Source organism: Oncorhynchus tshawytscha, linkage group LG12, assembly GCF_018296145.1.
Source record: "Oncorhynchus tshawytscha isolate Ot180627B linkage group LG12, Otsh_v2.0, whole genome shotgun sequence".
NCBI classification, from domain to species: domain Eukaryota; kingdom Metazoa; phylum Chordata; class Actinopteri; order Salmoniformes; family Salmonidae; genus Oncorhynchus; species Oncorhynchus tshawytscha.
Window position 1 is genome coordinate 32,392,433 of NC_056440.1, and position 19,815 is coordinate 32,412,247.

The 19,815-nt window shown below is 41.7% G+C and overlaps 1 protein-coding gene across 1 annotated transcript in view; it reads left to right on the plus strand.

Annotated features, from left to right (window-relative positions):
* Window positions 1-1,065: 1,065 nt before the first annotated feature.
* LOC112262974 (multivesicular body subunit 12B) overlaps window positions 1,066-19,815 on the plus strand; it is a 35,133-nt gene continuing 16,383 nt past the window's right edge. The window contains exons 1-6 of the mRNA XM_024438891.2: window positions 1,066-1,170; window positions 3,612-3,733; window positions 10,292-10,387; window positions 13,075-13,171; window positions 14,073-14,202; window positions 14,672-14,764. Of these exons, the coding sequence (XP_024294659.1) occupies window positions 3,620-3,733; window positions 10,292-10,387; window positions 13,075-13,171; window positions 14,073-14,202; window positions 14,672-14,764 (530 nt within the window). The 5' untranslated portion in view covers window positions 1,066-1,170; window positions 3,612-3,619. The remainder of the gene's footprint in view (window positions 1,171-3,611; window positions 3,734-10,291; window positions 10,388-13,074; window positions 13,172-14,072; window positions 14,203-14,671; window positions 14,765-19,815) is intronic.

Here is a 19,815-nt window from a genome sequence, read left to right on the forward strand (position 1 = left end):
AATGGTTTTCATCATATGAATGGTGAAACGGGATCAATGTGGCCATAAGAATAAATTAAAACCTGTTAACTCTGCCCAAAGCACAAATACAGTACATGACAGGAAGACACTAGAGACCACTGGAGAAGCAGGAAATCATTAGGCCTAAACCTTGACAAGAAAATATTAACATAGAGCACACCCCCAATTATGTGCAGACCCTATTTGATGTAATTATTATCCACAACACGATGGGAATTTCTGAATTTTGACTTAAGGTAGGCCTACAACAATTCTAGGACTCTTACCTGCTTACATGCTGTTTCGACAAGCTTTTCTACTTAGATAGTTAAAAATTCTGGAATATGTTATTCCATCATCATCAGATGAATGCCTGAAATGGGTATTCCCGAGGTCCTTCCAAAAGCATGGGACAAGATTATGTGTGGTAAGGTTAGATCGACCTATAGAGACAGGCCAAGCCTATAAACTACACCAGGGATGGGCAACTTTGATGGAGGTGGGGCCACAAAAAAACCTGAACTCATCATGAGGGCCTGCAATTGCTTGCGGGTCTACGTCATAGAGTTTATTTCGTTCAATTCTACACATTTTTCCATGAGGCGTAGAGAAAATGTTGCAGTTTTAAAGCAAGTTTGCTTCAATTCCACACGTTTTGCCATGATTACTAAATTGAGATAGCTGGTCGCTAGACTAACCAATCCCAAAAAATGATAGCTGACATGGGCTAATTGAGTGACTATCAGTGACTGACATATAGAAAATCCCTGCTGATACACAACCAGGCTGCCAGTTGCCCATGCCCGACCTGCACTGACTAAACTGATTGCAAATGGCTATTGCAGATGGGATTGTGACACCAAACCATACTGTCAACTCACAAAACAAGTCCGATTCTAACATGTCAATGAGACTAGACTAGACTAGACTAGTGAATGGCTTCGCTAGATGCCTGCATACACTATCAATGGAAAATTGGCACACAACTTTGAATTATGTAGTTGAGGAAATTTGAGTTACGTAGTGAGGAAAAAAAGTTTAACCGTCTCTGGTTGTAGTTAATTATTTCTTAACCATGATAAGAACATTGACACTGGCTCTGTAGTAAAAGACACAAGCAGCACCCTCTAAGGATCCACAGCAGGACGACATTTAAAACAATTGACCAAGGTAAGAATTACAGGCCTACCTGTCTAGCACCATGTGTCCCTCTCTGTCCTATTCCATACGGCAGGAACACTTTACATTTTTTCCAGGCGGTCAAATTCTGTGGTAAGAATCCCAGTTGCTGGCTGGTCCATTCTTGAAAATTGACACACGCTTGAAAAATCTGTAAATCGCCATCCATCTGGGTAATCAGGCTCTGCAAATGGAAATGAGTATGTTTGAAAGGAATATTACTCACCGATAATAGGCTACGTAGAATACACAGATAATGAATCCTTTAGTTGATCTATCAGATTTGTCTTACTTTTTAAAAACTCTGCATTGTTGGTTTAGGGCTCATAAGGAAGTATTTCACGGTAAGGTCAACACCTGTTGTATTCGGTGCTGGGACAAATAAAATATGATTTGATTTGACAAATGTAATGTTGCTCTCATAAAATGTCTTTAAGCACGTCTTTTAGCTCCCCACGCAACCGCGAATATCACAGTGTTTGAAAATCACGGTTTTAAAATGTTACAAATTTTGAAGACGTCATCAGGTTTAACTTTTCAACTGTATCATTCTTTCTACAAAATGTAGAAATGTCGGGACAACTTCAGCATTTTAGCTAAGCCTCTAAATTGAACGCACTTCACTTAACCTTTGTCGTTTTAGTTCCCCTAACCTTTCACATAAATTATCCTAACGTTTGTTGTTAACTCACCTAACCACCAATGTAAATTCTCCCCATAATTCTCCTTTGTTGTTAGGATGCAACAAACAACCTGGTCACTCAGAGGAAGACATAGCACTATACGTCCTCCAAACTTTTGTCAAATTCAACCACAGACCATGTACTTGTTTCTGTTTCTCTAATATGGCAATTCAGAGGGAATACGCATTTGCCAATGGAATCTCAGATTACATCATGTAATCTACGTTTTAGAGCCATTTTAGAGTAACAGAAAAGAGGAAACGGTCAGTGGTTGTATTTAACGAAAGATTCATAAAAAAATATGGATTCCATCAAAAATAGATAAGCCTGACTTTACACGGGACAAACATACTGTAGGTACATGGTAAGGGTTTAAGATTTTACAGCGACTCAATGTAGTCACAGCTCCAGTCTGCCCACACTCATCGCTACTCAACTCCCTTGTACTTGTATATGGAGAGTTTAGATTTTCTCAGCTAGCCCTAGTTCTAACCCAGACCGTCTCCATCACACAAGAGCATTTCTCAGCTAGCCCTAGTTCTAACCCAGACCGTCTCCATCACACAAGAGCATTTCTCAGCTAGCCCTAGTTCTAACCCAGACCGTCTCCATCACACAAGAGCATTTCTCAGCTAGCCCTAGTTCTAACCCAGACCGTCTCCATCACACAAGAGCATTTCTCAGCTAGCCCTAGTTCTAACCCAGACCGTCTCCATCACACAAGTCTCCATCACACAAGTACATTTGCATGTGGCAATTTGATGGGATGCAGTATTGAATTTTCTCTATTGTTTACAGTTTTGTTGATGGCCGACTCTTTGATATGTGCACATTTTACAGAGTGTGGCTTAATGGCAGTTTGCCTCCAACCACTACACTGCAGTTAGGAAAAGCTAGAATGATTAGTCCACAAATTAACATTCTCCCTCCCTAAACTAATTTGCTATCCTGGATCTCTTTCATGAATAAGAACATCCAACTAACATTTCTTAAATAAATAGCTATTCCTGTATTAAATCTACCAAATTCAATAGACTTAATTACAATAAATTCAGTAAACATTTAGATGGAATGCAGTATCTGTGTCACTTACCCCACTAGGATGCTTTAAACATAATTTAATAAAAGGGCAAAGGAACCTCTGCAAAGCCACTTAACCTTGTAAAAGCCTTGTATACACATTACGCTATAGCTTCTTTAGACAGGAATAGATAACAATTGATCTGGATTTTCTTGCAAATATGTGATCACTCCATCTAAGCTGTTATTGGGTGACTTCACTGGGTCACCCTTAATTGCTTTTTGTCATGCTGGTCTCACTTGTCATTCGATGCAAAGCTCAGAGGCCACTTTTTCTTTTGGATCCCAAGAAGCTGACAGAAGTCAATATTGGGCGACAGTTATCATTCTGGCCAAGATGAACATCTTTATAGGTTTAGTCATGATGTAGTATGCTTTACTCCAAAATATATGAGCTGTGCTGTTGCTCAAAATCTTCTGTCCAGAAAGTACAGCATTAGACTACATGCAGCCCGATGGGAAAGATCCATATAAGAGAGACAAAAGTGTTTTTGAAATAGTTCAATACAGGGAAATTAAGATTATTGACTCAGAAGCTAAGATTCTAATCCTCTTCCCCCAGATGTTCACGTATGTTGAAAATGTATTTTGTGAGGGAGTGAAGGCACTATTACTTCTATTACTAGTATCCCAGTAAGGCTCTGAAGTAAACTTTGCTGTCTTTCCAAGGGTCCAGCATGATGCCTGAGGTACAGGAACTGTTTGAGGCTCTCCCAGAGCTGATCTCAGAGCCCATCACCGGAGTTGTTGTGGTGGCATGCCGAAGCAAGGCACCTGCTGAATACTCTGTTGTGAGTAACTTCTCAGAGCTTTTTCATCATTCACTCTTTTGGACTGAGGATACATTATTAAATAAAAGCATATAGCTTATCATGGAATATAAATGGATTTGACCATACTTCGCTCAACATTTTCCACTTACTTCGAATTCTACCTCATTTGTAAGCAAATCAATTGCATTATGCATACATGTATGTTGTGAAGCAGATGCAGTATGATTTATGCATTATGATTTATGTATAACTTCTATATTTTTTGTAATCAGTGATTAATCAAAACCATGCAGGTCTTTATTAATATTACATTTTTGGGGAACTCAGTCTTACTGTTTTGAGTTAGAATAGTAGAATACACAAGGTGCCATTTTAAAATTTGTTGTGCAACAGCAATTTGTCTCTTGTTATGTCAGTTACTGACAGTCCCTCAATTAGCCTATGTAAGCTAAACATCTTTAGATTAGTAAATTAATCTAGCCAGCTATCTAAACTGGTTGTAATCATGGTGGAATTACCGACCGGCCATGCAGGGCACGTGCCCAGGGGCCCTGACCTCCAGGGGGTCCCCATTGATTTTGTTAGTTAAAAAAATAGATACATTTCACTTTTATTTAACCAGGTAGGCTAGTTGAGAACAAGTTCTCATTTGCAACTGCGACCTGGCCAAGATAAAGCAAAGCAGTGCGACACAAACAACAACACAGAGTTACACATGGAATAAACAAACATACAATAGAAAAGTCTATATACAGTGTGTGCAAATTAGGTAAGATAAGGGAGGTAAAGGCAATAAATAGGCCATAGTGGCAAAATAATTACAATTTAGCAATTAAACACTGGAGTGATAGATGTGCAGAAGATGAATGTGCAAGTAGAGATACTGGGGTGCATAGGAGCAAAAAATAAATAACAGTATGGGGATGAGGTAGTTGGATGGGCTATTTACAGATGGGCTATGTACAGGTGCAGTGATCTGTGAGCTGCTCTGACAGCTGGTGCTTAAAGTTAGAGAGGGAGATATGAGTCTCCAGCTTCAGTGATTTTTGCAATTCGTTCCAGTCATTGGCAGCAGAGAACTGGAAGGAAAGGCGGCCAAATGAGGAATTGGCTTTGGGAGTGACCAGTGAAATATACCTGCTGGAGCGCGTGCTACGGGTGGGTGTTGCTATGGTGACCAGTGAGCTGAGATAAGGCGGGGATTTACCTAGCAAAGACTTATAGATGACCTGGGTTTGGCGACGAATATGAAGTGAGGATCAGTCAACGAGAGCATACATGTCGCGGTGGTGGGTAGTATATGGGGTTTTGGTGATAAAACGGATGGCACTGTGATAGACTGCATCCAATTTGCTGAGTAGGGTGTTGGAGGCTGTTTTGTAAATGACATCGCCGAAGTCAAGGAACGGTAGGATAGTCAGTTTTACGAGGGTATGTTTGGCAGCATGAGTGAAGGATTTTTTGTTGTGAAATTGGAAGCCCATTGTAGATTTAATTTTGGATTGGAGATGCTTAATGTGAGTCTGGAAGGAGAGTATACAATCTAACCAGACACCTAGGTATTTGTAGTTGTCCACATTTTCTAAGTCAGAACCATCCAGAGTAGGGACACTGGACGGGCGGGAAGGTGCGGGCAGCTATCGGGTGAAGAGCATGCACTTAGAGCATGCACCCCCATAGAGACTGTCAGAGGTCCGGACAACAGGCCCTCCAATTTGGCACACTGAACTCTGTCTGAGAAGTAGTTGGTGAACCAGGTGAACCAGTCATTTGAGAAACCAATGCTGTTGAGTCTGCTGATAAGAATGTGATGATTGACAAAGTCGAAAGCCTTGGCCAGGTCGATGAATACAGCTGCACAGTATTGTCTCTTATCGATGGCGGTTATGATATCGTTTAGGACCTTGAGCGTGGCTGAGGTGCACCCATGACCAGCTCGGAAACCAGATTGCATAGCGGTGAAGGTACGGTGGGATTCAAAATGGTCGGTGATCTATTTGTTAACTTGGCTTTCGAAGACCTTAGAAAGGCAGGGTAGGATAGATATAGGTCTTTAACAGTTTGAGTCTAGAGTGTCTCCCTCTTTGAAGAGGGGGATGACCGCGGCAGCTTTCCAATCTTTGTGGATCTCAGATGATATGAAAGAGAGGTGAACAGGCTAGTAATAGGGGTTGCAACAATTACGGCGGATATTTTTAGAAAGAGAGGGTCCAGATTTTGCAGCTCTTTCAGAACAAATGGGGGAGGCTTGGGCAAGTTGCTGAGGGGGTTGCAGGGCTGTTGACCGGGGTAGGGGTAGACAGGTGGAAAGCATGGCCAGCCGTAGAAAAATTCTTATTGAAATTCTCAATTATCGTGGATTTATTGGTGATGAGAGTGTTTCCTAGCCTCAGTGCAGTGGGCAGCTGGGAGGAGGTGCTCTTATTCTCCATGGACTTTACAGTGTCCCAGAACTTTTTGGAGTTTGTGCTACAGGATGCACATTTCTATTTGAAAAAGCTAGCCTTTGCTTTCCTAACTGCCTGTGTACATTAGTTCCTAACTTCCCTGAAAAGTTGCATATCTTAGGTGCTATTCCATGCTAATGCAGTACGCCTCAACATGTTTTTGTGCTGGTCAAGGGCAGTCAGGTCTGGAGTGAACCAAGGGCTATATCTGTTCCTGGTTCTACATTTTTTGAATGGGGCATGTTTATTTAAGATGGCGAGGAAAGCACTTTTAAAGATTAACCAGGCATCCTCTACTGATGGAATGAGGTCAATATCCTTCCAGGATACCCGGGCCAGGTTGATTAGAAAGTGTTTTAGGGAGCGTTTGACAGTGATAATTAGTCATTCTCACTCCGATTAAATATTAACATGGCATTAGGCATGGCAAAATGTGTTGAATTGATGGAAATTAGCTTAAGAACTGCTAAAACTTGTCAATGTAAAAAATTGCTTTGAAACAGCAACATTTTCTCTGCAACCCATGGCAAAATGTATAGAATTGCAGGAGATTAACTCAAATGTTTTTCTCTCTACCGTCAAGAGGGCGGCCACTCAAATGTTTTTCTCTCTACCGTCAAGAGGGCGGCCACTCAAATGTTTTTCTCTCTACCGTCAAGAGGGCGGCCACTCAAATGTTTTTCTCTCCACCGTCAAGAGGGCGGCCACTCAAATGTTTTTCTCTCCACCGTCAAGAGGGCGGCCACTCAAATGTTTTTCTCTCCACCGTCAAGAGGGCGGCCACTCAAATGTTTTTCCCTCCACCGTCAAGAGGGCGGTCACTCAAATGTTTTGCCACCTCTTAGGGCCCCCAAAAGGCTAGGGAAGGCCATGAAACCATGTTCTTAATAACATTGTTGTATTGTTGTGGATTCTACAATATTGTCTTTGGAGGGTAGCCATGAGGCACTTGGGCATGTACTTGGCTAGCACTTGTGAGTAGTGTTAAGTTTTTTGTGAGAGGAATTGAATAACTAACTAATTCATGCAGTTTACTTTGATGATGGAGATGATTACTGCAGGCTTATTTGTTGCCATTAGTCCTTCAGCCGTACCAGAGGCTATGGTTTAACAACCCTTGGTGGATGCCCCCTACAGTTCTGGCACTGTGTCCCCATGTTTGTTGAACACTCTCACAGTAAAGAGGGGTTGCCGGCTGTTTGGCACCCCAGCGAGTTTGAACAATCTGGTTGTGAGAGAGAGGAAAGTGGGACAGCGATATCACTGGCCCGTGGGAGCCATGTTTGTATTTGTGAAAGAGTGAGAAGTGAGAGAGCTAGAGAGAGAGATGGAGAGAGGAATGTGTTTTGTGAATTTAACAAAGCACAAAGCAAACACAGTGATATAGCCTGAAGTGGGCTCAAGGGCAGATCTCTGTTCCTTTTCTTTCTCTACCCTCTCTCTTTTCTTCTTCCTTCCTCTCATCCCCTTCTCTCTCTTCCTGCCCCACCCCACACAGCCCAACTGTTGTAATCTCTGGTGGGTGTTGGTGGGTTGGCATTGTGACTGTGCTTTGCATACTGGCATTGGGACTCCATGCATGCCACATGACAGTGAATGAGAATGAGACTTCCTGCTTGGTTTCTTCAGTAGGACAGATCCCTATGTTGTTACAGAAGGGAGTGGAGATGTCTGCTTATGTCAATTTTTTGTCATGTTCTTTTACTGTTCATGTTACATTCTAGGCCTACTTTTGTTGTTTCCTTTTTCTGAATTCATCTTCAACGATGACTGCTTTTAAGAAATACGTTTTATGCCGTAGATCAATGAGCTGATTAACTCTTTTGCTCTCCACTACGGTGCACTCATATCTCTGAACTTGAACAGGTTGTTCCTACGCAAGAGAGCAGGCCCAGATCAAACACTGTTCCACAGGAATCAGGAGCATTGCTCAAGCTGCAGCAGCCGCCCCACATCAAACAGCTTAAGCAGGCAGTGACACAGACACTTAGGGCCGCAAAGGGAAGCTGTGTGTAATTCAAATTTGCCTGAGCCTATAACATGCTACCCTCATGAACACATTAACATAGGTTTATTTGAAGGCGTGTGGTGCTAGCCTGAGATCTGAGCCCACTGTAATTGGCTAGGGCCTCCGCTGAATGGGTTTACCAACCTTAGATGGGTACGGTTAATCGTTTAATCAAATATTCGAACGGACGTTAGTATTTGATAACTTGAGTGAGTTTTCTTTTTATAAAAAATGTTTGGGTCTATATTAAGAATCAAAAAGCTTTGTCCAAATGTAATTTAAATGATCCTTGTGACATTGTTACCTACAAGGATATACCATGACATTTGATATTCTTAATTTAATAAAACAACAACTTTTGAATGTAGTTTTTGGAACACTTTATTGAGCAGTCTGTCCACTGTTTATCTCTGCCATGTGCATTTGCGTCATTTTGATTGGTCAAGAAAGTCAAGAGTTCTTTCTTTAATGTATTTTGACTATCCGGATATCCTAAAATGTCACTATATTATTTGAATATGAAAATCATTTCAAATGTCCATCCCTAGTAGCAGTAGCCTTTCATCTGCTTCTTAGTGCTCTCTCTCATTATAACCTCAATGAAGTTCTCTATCTTTTGAGATCTGTCATAAGAAATACCAGTACTCCCAATAGACTTACCTATTCCATGACAGTTTTGAATCATTTTCATTTGTACAGATTTTGGGAACCGACTTGATATGTGTACATGAACATCTAAATGACAAGATCAGATTTCAAAGATTGATTTAAAGTCAGATCCTGTGATTCCTCTGATCTTCAGAATTTTCGTGCAGCGGAAACACTTCCAGCAATGAGCTCTGTTGGAAGATGGAAGCCACATTACAGTAGATAGTAAAAAGAAAATACAGAGTAAGTCCACCAAAACTTTACCCCTTTACCTCTCCCTCTGCGGCTCTGCGGGTGGCAATTCACATTCTGGGCGCGTCGCCCCCTGCTGCCGGAGCTGTGGCAGGATGACGCCTGAGGTGCCTCCTAGGAGCGCTGTGCCCTCGTTACTCCCTTGCTTGACTTTGGGTTTCACACAGCCAGCCCTTTGTTTACGCTGACAGGATGCACTGGCTACTGACCTGGAAAAAGTGGCCAAGACGGGTTGTCTTGTAAGGAGGTGGGGGCTTCTGGTGATGTATGGGCTCCTCATGGGACTGCGCCCGCTTGAGATGCCTGCATCTCTCTTTTTCTCTCTCTGCCTCTCACTTTCTCTCTTTATTTTTCTCTTTTCTCTTTTCTCTCTCTCTCTCGCTCTCTCTCTCTCTCTCTCTCTCTCTCTCTCTCCCTCTCTCTCCCTCTCTCTCCCTCTCTCTCTCTCCTCCCTCTAGTCACTGGTGGTTTTGCATAAGTCTCTCCCTGCCATGTTTTCCACAGCCAATTGCTAGGGTCATTCATCATTATTGTCAGGATGGTAATTTGTGTGGGTGGGGGCAGAGATCCAGAACTTCTTTGTTTGAATGAACCTCATTAAATTGAATCGTCTTTGTAAAGGATCCTCTCTGAGAATAAGTCTGGCAGTCATTTTGGTGATTTACCGACGATGGCCAATGTAACATGACGTTTCAGCCAAGCTTGTTTGCTGGTAGCTATGGAGAAATGTCTGACTCACTCATGTGAGGGAAGTCTTGGCTTTATCATTGTTGAGTGCATGCACACTTATAGATATGCTGCCCACACTGTCCTTCATAGCCTTTTCTATGATGTGCCTGGGCTCTTGTGCATTATGTTGCCATATTCAGGCACTTATTTTATTTTTCCTCCAAATAATATCTCCCCATCCCCATCAGGATATTTTAGGAGCACAGTGAACTTTGGTTTTTCTTATTAGAGCAGATCTTTGTCAGGTTTTATTTAATCAGCCCCATTCCAGGGGATGATCTTTTCAGCCACCTATTTGGAGGCTAAGGCTCCATCTTTACCCACACAGGGCACTAATGAGATGGAGCGCTGGAGCAGGCGACCGTTAATTAAGGGAAGTATGCAAGAGAAGAGGCAAAAAGCAACACGCTCACAGCGTACATACATTAACTTTATCCCACCTCATGCATGTTCTTCTCTCCTTGTTGTTTTTTTCTTCCTTTTTTCACGTAGGTTGCACAAACAACAGATGGTTCCGACGCCGACCTGTGGAAGGACGGCTTATTCAAATCCAAGGTCACCCGCTACCTCTGTTTCACCAGAGATAATGTAAGTGGAAATGTAAACTTCTCAATTTCCCTAGGCATCATGCAATAACACCTCATCCCTAACACCTTTTTTGGCACTGGTTTGCTTGATTTGCCCTCTCTAGCGTTCTCCTGTGCAGCACTTTGATAATTGAAAGTGCCATAATGTTCAATGAATTTTAAAAGTCAGTTTTTTTGTATGAATGTAAATACCAATATGAACTTTTGATTATATGATTGCATGTATATTATTGATGTGTGATATCTTGGTGGGCTCCCAGGGTTATATCGTTGACGTTCTTGTGTCCTCCAGAGAGGGAGATTTATGATTATTCATAGTATTTCAATGAGCTTTTATTCACTTTTTCCAATGAACCTTGTCCCTGCAGAGAATCTGGATACCTCCCAGGGATTCTTCAAAGATGATGCACACATCAAAAATGTTGTTCCCTTTATAAGAAATGACTCTTCAAAAGGGTTGGAAATGGGGCACCTATTTAAAATAACAGTAATAACTTTTCTGTTAATTGAGCTCTCTTTGAACGTTCTCTACATATCAATTGGTAGGCAAATTTGCATGGTCTTTTTTACACTTAAAATTTGAGAATAGAGAACACCAATTATCCTGCTCTAAAGCCTACAGTAGATTTGATAAATTACCATGAAATAGAAAAACACTGTGTATCATCAGTATTCACCCCCCCCCCCTTGGATTTTAACCTGCAGGACAATAACCTAAAACACAAGGCCAAATCTACACTGGAGTTGCTTACCAAGAAGACAATGTTCCCGAGTGAGCAAATTACAGCTTTGACTTAAATCTGCTTGAAACTATATGGCAAGACTTGAAAATGGCTGTCTAGCCCATGATCCCCAACACCTTGACAGAGCGTTAAGAATTTGAAAAGTAAAATGGGCAAATATTGCACAATACAGGTGTGCAAATCTCTTAGAAAGAGAAGACTCAACACCCTAATTGCTGCCAAAGGTGTTTCCAACGTTAACTCAGGAGGGTGAATGCTTATCTAATCAAGGCATATTAGTTACATAAAATGTAACCGTGTTTAATAATGCTTACTATGCTATCATTTTTAAACTTAAAGAATTTGAACAAATTCAGATAAATATATGACATGGGTTTACTCCATTCATCTGACTGATCAAGTTAATGGTCCTGGGACCTATACAGTACATGTACATACTTCAGCCCAAAAGACTGATAATATGTCAACAGGATTGTAATGATTAGACAGACATTTCAACCTTTGTTCCTTCCACAGTTTCTGTCAGAGTCTCAGTTTACAGCCTTGCGGTTGGAGTTAGAGGAGGTCACAAAATCAGTTGAATGAATGCCCCATTGAACAGTCCTCGACTCCACCCTTAGAACATTTTATACTGTCAAACTCACACTTTTCTTTTATAAAACTATGATTTTACCTCATGCCCACATTTGTAGACATAATAGCATTTTTGCAAGCAATGAATTATTTCTCTGTGTTCACTCTGACATATCCTTGTGACATGTCAATAATGTGTGGTTGGACACTACTACTAATTCTGAAAATAGTTCCATTAGAATCCTTGTGAGAGTGGTTGAAGCCAGCTCTTGTAAATGCACCTCTTAACGGCTGCCTGCCTACCTGCCTGCCTGCCTACCTGCCTGCCTACCTGCCTACCTGCCTGCCTGCCAACCTGCCTGCCTACCTGCCTGCCTACCTGCCTGCCTACCTGCCTGCCTGCCTGCCTGCCTGCCTGCCTGCCTGCCTGCCTGCCTGGGACGGAGCTCAGTCTAGTCCACAGTTTAGTATCTGTCACACAAATAGCCTTGCCCATGTTCCTGTGTATTATCTTAAAATGTGTGTCCACACTGTTTTAAAGACTTTGGCACAAATAAAACATGACAGAGCCATCAACCAAGGCTATTTTGTCTGCCAGTCAATGTAGCCCCTCAGTAACTGTCGTGGACAAAAACAGACTCTGCAAAATTAGCCACCGAATTGCGTTGGAAGGAAGTAAATACTTAGTGATTTATACTCTAGGTTGAAGGTAGATGGCCCTTTTGTCAGGTCCTGATGGGAGAAAAAAACAGCCGAAGAAAGGGTTTCATGCATAGTAATAACATTCATCCATATTCCACCCTCAGAATGAAAACAATCAGTACAACATGTCTCTAACGGTGGTGACTGCTGGGCAACAGTGGCAGTGGAATCCAGATTTTCGGACGGGCCAAGTAACGACTCGGTCGCCCCCCTCTCCACTGCCGCTGTGTATGATTGCAATTTACTACGGCGAAAAATTGAAATATAATGACTGGAGGCTGGGAGGCTGAGAAGAGTCATGCTTGAAAATGTCAACTAAACAGTCCCTGATTGTTTTTAACCAAATTCTGATGAACAGGCAATCCGGCCTGCCTCACATACAACCCCGCTGTTTCCCTCCAAGGGTTGAGAATGATTGCAAGTTCACAGATGCATTCTCATTTTTAAGAGAAGCTATTACGGAGTAATTACTTTCACCAACGTGTCAACTCCTCTCTTTAGAGACTTCCCAAGCTTTTAGGAAATCATTGATTCAGTTGTCTTTGTCATTTCTTTTCAGACCATTACAAAAACGGAATAACCCTTACACTTTTGTAATAAGAAGTGGTTCTTACAATCTATTACATCTGAAACGTGCATATGCCATTTTGAATGTTTTCCTGTACATTAGAGCCAGTCGTCAGATGTGCTCCTTGACATGAGGTTGATTGATTTGAAGGACACTCTACCAGAGGGCTTCATACCCATCCAAGAAACAATAGACACCAGTAAGTAAGCATTTCCCCCTAAACCACAACCGTACCTCTGAAGGTTTTTCGGGCCCCTCACTAGCTTTGACTTTGCTTTAATCAGCCTCTGCGGAAGTCCTCTGGGGCAGCTTAGCTTGAGATAGTGAATGTTTTATGGGTGCAGGTTAGCTTAATTTATGATAGTCTGTGGGAATAAAAGAAACATTTTGCCCTCGAGGTACACGGGAAGAGAATCATGAGTCATTGTTTATCTCAGCTGGAGCTGTGCTTTTCTTTATGAGGGGCTTATTTATTTATGTATTTATTTGGGGAGAGGACGAGTGGATGGGGGTTATCTAATATTAATGAAATGCATTCCCCAATGCTTTAGTGCTCTTTGAGTGCTATGTATTCCCCCTCACTATCCAGGCCTTGAAAATGTAATAATATTGTGGTGTGGTGAGTGAGGACAGATGTTTATTCTTTTTTATTATCATCACATTTACTCTACACTTTCTATCGGTGGTTGGAAATAAATGGAGGAGTCACAGAGGTAATATGGGCATGCATGGTTATGTTTTCTAGCTGGAATGAACAACAGAAAGAGTATGTGTTGTTGGGCTATGGTTTAATGTAATGTTTTACCACTCTATTTGAATCCATGTTTAGTGTATACATCTAATGTGATGTATGGAATGTTATCCTGCACATCTGGTAGAACAAAATACATTCATATTTGGCAGCATATATTCTGGCTACTGTAGGGGTTAGCATTTGTCTTTCGGTTTCCAGTTATCATTATTGGATTTTGTCAGTGCTTAGCAGTATTCTGTCTGTTTATAGTTCATATCATTATTTTATGCATAGCCGTGACCAAGAGATGAATTTGGCCTCTTGTTCATGATCCCTAATATGGTCTGTCTCTCTCCTTGTCCGTCAGAGGAGCCTGCCTTGAGGAAGAAGAGGCTGTGTGTTAGGCTCGGCCTACGCCTAGCCACAGAGACTGCTGTGTGTGACATCCAGATCCAGGGGAAGTTCAAGCACACCTGTCCACACTACACGTGTATTGGGTGAGTGGACGGACCTGTAAAAGCAGAAGGAATGTCGTACTTAACACCTGACACTCATGGCATTGTGTTTTGACATGCAGCTCTGTGGCAACGTGCGCAGTAAGTTTTCATTGATTTTGCATAGTCTCCAATGAGCAGGATCCCTATTTCCCTTCTCAAAACATACTTTGCCTGCAGCCTGCTAGAGGCACCTGCCTGGACATAAACAGTGCACAGTCTGTCAGTAGTACCTCATTTCACCACAGGTATGCAAGAGAAACGAAGGGCTCACTCAGTCTTCTGCTCTGATCATCCACATGTCTGCTGTTTTATCAATCATATATGAGCTGTACCCTCATCAATTATGTCATTGAATTTGAATAATGGATTTGGTCTTGGAATCTTTTTGGAATGTCCCTGTGACAGTGTTGCTCATGAATTTAAGAGTTTAATTTCCCATTTGACTGGTGTGTGACTCTTGTTTCTACAGAGAGCTAAACAATATGGACATTTTGTATCGAATGGGAAATGTCCATCCATCCACCGAAACCGCTATCTACAACTCAATGCCCAACACCACAAGGTACATACCAAGTTCTTAATGATACTTTTATAACCAAGCATCAACACCCTCTCTCTAAACTTTTAGTTCAAAAGGACCATGCCATTGATTGTTTTGTGTTTTTAGTATTTGGAAACATGAGTCCCAAGTTCAGATTTGTCCGTTTTGTGTTCCTTTAGGTATGTTTGTGATCCATTAGTCAGTCAATACCTCTTGAGTGATGTAGTTTATTACACACAAGTAATTGACAGTTCATATTCATGCAGTACATGTCCTGATAGCTGTGCCTGGTCAGAGAAAGCAGTGAAGGAGTACTGGAGAGAAAGGGAAACTAGACAGGATCCCCTGAATGGGAACATAAGTTCAACGAGGGCCGAACAGAGACTTTTTGGTCTCTGTCTCAAGTTGGAGAGCCGGGTCGCTCTCTTACTGTGGTGACATTAGTGCTGTTGTACTGTGCAGACAAAGGGGAAGAAACGTAGCCTGGCGAGAGAAAGAGAGAAACAGCTGCAGAGGAAGGGAGGGGAAGACAGAGGCAGGTAGTGCAGAGAGCTCCACCATGCCATACTGTTGCTGTACTGTACCCCCATCCTCAGCTGCTCTGTCTGCCCTGCCTGGGGCCCACGGAGAAGGAGCAGGCCTTTGTACTGCGGCCCGATTCAACAGCCTAATTTTTTAGCGCAATGAAGTACTGGGGATTTCCAGAGCAAATTGTAAGTAAACAATCAAGATTCCTTTTGAATGGCGGTGGGGAGGGGGGCATGGCAGGGGTATCGATGGGCTTGCCGGCTTGAAGTGCTGCTCCTGGAATGTTCGAGGCTCAATGTGGAGAGCAGTATGAAGACTACTCCACTCCACAGCAGCGGTCAGAGTGAAGGTGGCCAGACTGATGGAGTGATATTCAAAGGTGAGACTGTTCATATGGCTACTGGTGATGAGAGAAAGCTGTTTGATTTAAAGGTATGAAGTGTGCAAACTATGATTTGAGAGGCGAGACACACAAATCGGAGTTGTGTGAATCGCGAATATTTGGGGAGCAGATAGTTAATAATGTTTGATGTCTCGAAACGATGGAGAAAGTCTAGGCCGTGTACCCTCTCAACTGTTACCAGTAATCCTTAGCTCTTTTGAAGCCCACTTTCAAGTCGCTGGGGCGTTGGGGGTAAGAATAAATTGCACCTCGAAGCAACAAACCCCCTCCTGATGCCTGCTGAGATCACAGGCTCATGTTTTTGTATTAACATTTACAAATTCATGCCACAGCTTGAGAGCCTTCCCTTTCCTTCCCTTTAGTTCATTTCCATCCACAATGCACAGACACATAGGAGCAAGATGATGTACTGAATAAGAAACTCTCGCCAGCCAAAGTAGACAATGCCATTTTATGAAGTGAATATTGCCGGCATGTTCTTTGTTGGCTGCTCCAGACCCCTCATTATAGACAGATAAACAACCAACGCATGGAAAGGCCACACTTTCATTATACTGAGTACCTTGTGCTACAATACATTGCAATATTTCTGGAGTGTTTATGAGCCATCCAACTGGGCACAGATGTCAATTCAACGTCTATTCCATGTTAGATCAATGTAACTTCATTGAAATTACGTGTTAACAACTTTGATTTCACTGTAAGGTCTCCACCTGTTGTATTCGACGCGTGTGGCTAACATCATATGATTTTATTCAACCAGTGTGTGCTCAGTGTCATATGAGCTATGTTTGGTTCAATCAGCCAAAATAAGTATGTCCATGTTTTTGAACTACTCAGGCAGTTAGTATCTGGTAACTGTCATTTTTGAAAACTTGTTTGCATCACTTGAACTCTTCCCTCATCCATGTTCAGCGTCTGAGAATTCCCTCCTGTACACTGTGCTGTCTTGGGGCTATCTATAACAACTTTATGGCCTTTTGAAAACGGCACCCCTTAAATGTAAGTGCCTTTCACAGTCAGTGGAAAATATGTTTTAAACGCAGTCAATATTGTGTACATTTTTTATGACCCTTGTAATTTTGAATGCTGGTGATCCCTCACAAATGTTAGGTTGCCCCAGGCAATGTGAGCTTGTTAGAGTTGTGCTCTGACTTAAACCACTAAGCCACTTAAACTTTTGTCAGCATTTAAAGCTGTCAGCGTCTAGGTTAAAGTTACTGAACAAGCAGACAGGCCTTGTTTTGAATAACCTGAGCCTTTAGCTAAACTGAAGAGAGCTGTTATGTACTTTTTCTGATCAGTTTTGTCTGGAACATCCTTACTTGCTGCCATGTCCCGTTTTAAATGATTGCTTTGGCCTGGTGTCAACCACTTCAGCTTTCTTTCCATCTTGAGAGAGGCCAGTCAGCCACTTCCTGACTCCCTTATGTGGAAAAGCTGCGCCGTCCTGTCAGGCTTTTAATGCATCCACTACAGCAGCCCCCTCTCCTTTCATCTACGCTCCTCCTTTCCAACGCTGCTATTTGTTCTCCTGATAAATCTGTCATTGCTAAGGCTGATATCTGACCTCTAGATGGACTGGTGGCATAAATTAGCCTTGTGCTAATATTGCAATGTCTTTTTTCTCCTGCATAATCAAGTTTTTTTTTTTTTTACATTTCTCTTGGAATAATAGCCTGATGTACTGTATACCTGGACACTTTTTAAATCAAATGGCCCAACGATAAAAATGTTAAGGCCAATCATCTTTTCCACAACGTAACATGACCATAGTTGTATGATTTGCAGTTTAAAACATTATTCATAAGGTAACTGTCTGACGGGGGTCAGGAAATATAATTGAATGCCACGATTGACATGCATGCAGTCTCCTCTAGCTTTTATATTGTCCTTTCCTCTGCTTTTGACACTTTCCACAGTGTCCCAGCTGCTATGCGGTGGCATTGTACCTGTCCCCATTCCTCGCTGCCTAACCAGCACTGTACCTGATTCTTGAGGGAGGCCATCATTGTCTGTGAGTGGGCTGTTTTGACAGAGCCCCCAGCCATAACGCCACAGTCAAACTTACTGAAATCACTCTTTTTCTTTACTTTGTGGAATCCTAAAAAAGTTGGCAAATATATATCTCAAATCAAGCAAATGGATGCAGAACGGTGCCGCAAACGAGAGAATCATCAAGTGAAATCTGATGCGCTCTGTGTGCTCAGAGATTTTCCTGTGAATTCATGCAGCTATTCTTTCCAGCACCTGACACAAACCTTAAAGGAAGATAATGATGGGTGAGAAAGCAGCCCCTGCAAAGCAGGACTGTCTGCATATTGAGGAAGGTGTGGAGATGTTGTCATGGAAGAGGCTGGATGAGTGTCAAAACAAGCGCTCCCAACTCCCTCTATGGCAGCTCAGGCTCTTCACTGATATTATTTTTTATCCTTGTCTTGCCTCTCTGCAGACTACTACTTGTCTGTCCACTGTCTAACAGATGTTCTCCTCTTCTTTTCAGATAGACAGCTTCATTTTCTTTTACCTCATTTCTATCTCACCGACCACACCGAACAAATATATAAAACCATAAATTGATATTAGGATTTAGACAGCTAATTGATCTTATCAAGCAATCAGCAGTACTCTAGTTTTACTTAGAACATTTTGACTTGAAGATGTGTGCCAGCTCAAAGTGGATCAGGTTGTTATTTATGCTTATGGCTTTTATGCATATGTGTTTGTGATTACATTCCGCATCGATTTCATTGGGCCAATGGGCTCCTGAGTGAAGTTGTAATTGTTTAAATCTGTCAGGCTATGTTTCCAGTTTTAGAGTAATTTAATGAGGAATTACATTGTAATTAAATATTAAAATTGGGAACAAGTGTCAATATGGCTCTCGTTGCCCAGAATGATGATTCATTGTAGTCAAAACTCCAGTGGCCAACATAATCTGAGCCCAACTGCTACCGTTGATTACATAGCAATACACTTGCCATGTTTTTATTTTAAGAATTAGACTTGATTTGCCACATGGTACCCTATATCCAGTACACCCAAATCATGCCCAGAAAGCCCAGAATTTGGAATAAGACAGTTCTTTGTGGTTTAAGTTTAATATGAAAATGGAGACTCTTAGACCCCTTACTTTATACTATAACAAGGAGATGCACTTTATGTGAGCAAAAAAATTCATTCAATACAGTTCTTCGGTAGATTTGATGTTTGCTGATCATTTCATTGGTCCATGAAGGTTTGTTGGAGTGGGAGGTTCAACCATTCTCTATTCTATGCCAATGCCTGATCTTCCCTTGATTTCATTTAGCGGCAACCCATCATTTCATTATAAAGTGCTTTGTTTTTGTACCAGGAAAGATGCAATATTGAGTACAATAGTTTTCAAAGGCCAGCTAAACATATCTCCATTTTGACCTTATCAAATTGGTGATATTTGAGCAAATGGATGTTTCAAAGTAGGTCTTCTCTGAATGCTTTATTTACATTTGTGTTTCTCAATGGATCGGTTCATTGTTCTATGCAATATCATGAACCAAACCGCTCAAGCGCATTTCTTCAAAAGAGCATCTAAACAATCTCCCTTCAGTTTATCAGTGTTTGTGAAATGTCTCACTGCTTGGAGAGGCATGTCCCTTCCCTTTTCAGCATTGGAGTCAACCTTTGCAAGGTAAGGGAAGTCTTCATTAAATGTGGCAATCGGTTCCACAAGATTGATGCCAACCTTTTAAAAATTCACCATTGGCCTGGATTTAAGATGGCCAAATGCTGATGTAAATGAACAGGGGAAAAGTCGACCCTATCATGGCAAATAAATCTGAGTTGCAAGCCTTAGCTCATAAATACCACAACCTGTCAGGGAGTTTGTTTTATTGTTTTTGATAGAAATGATAGCATTTATTTATCTAATCAAAAGAGATAGAAATGTAGAATGGCCACAACTCATGCAGTGTTGCCATCAGAATATGCGGATGTGCAGATATGTCGCTAGTCTTTTTAACATTTATTTTTTAGCCCCCTGAAGATGATTTGTCCTAACTGCAAATGGGCAAATACATGTAAACATACACACAAATACACAACTACAGTATTTGAGTTATTTGTTTGAATCCTTATGACCCTAGCTATGGGTATTTAAAGT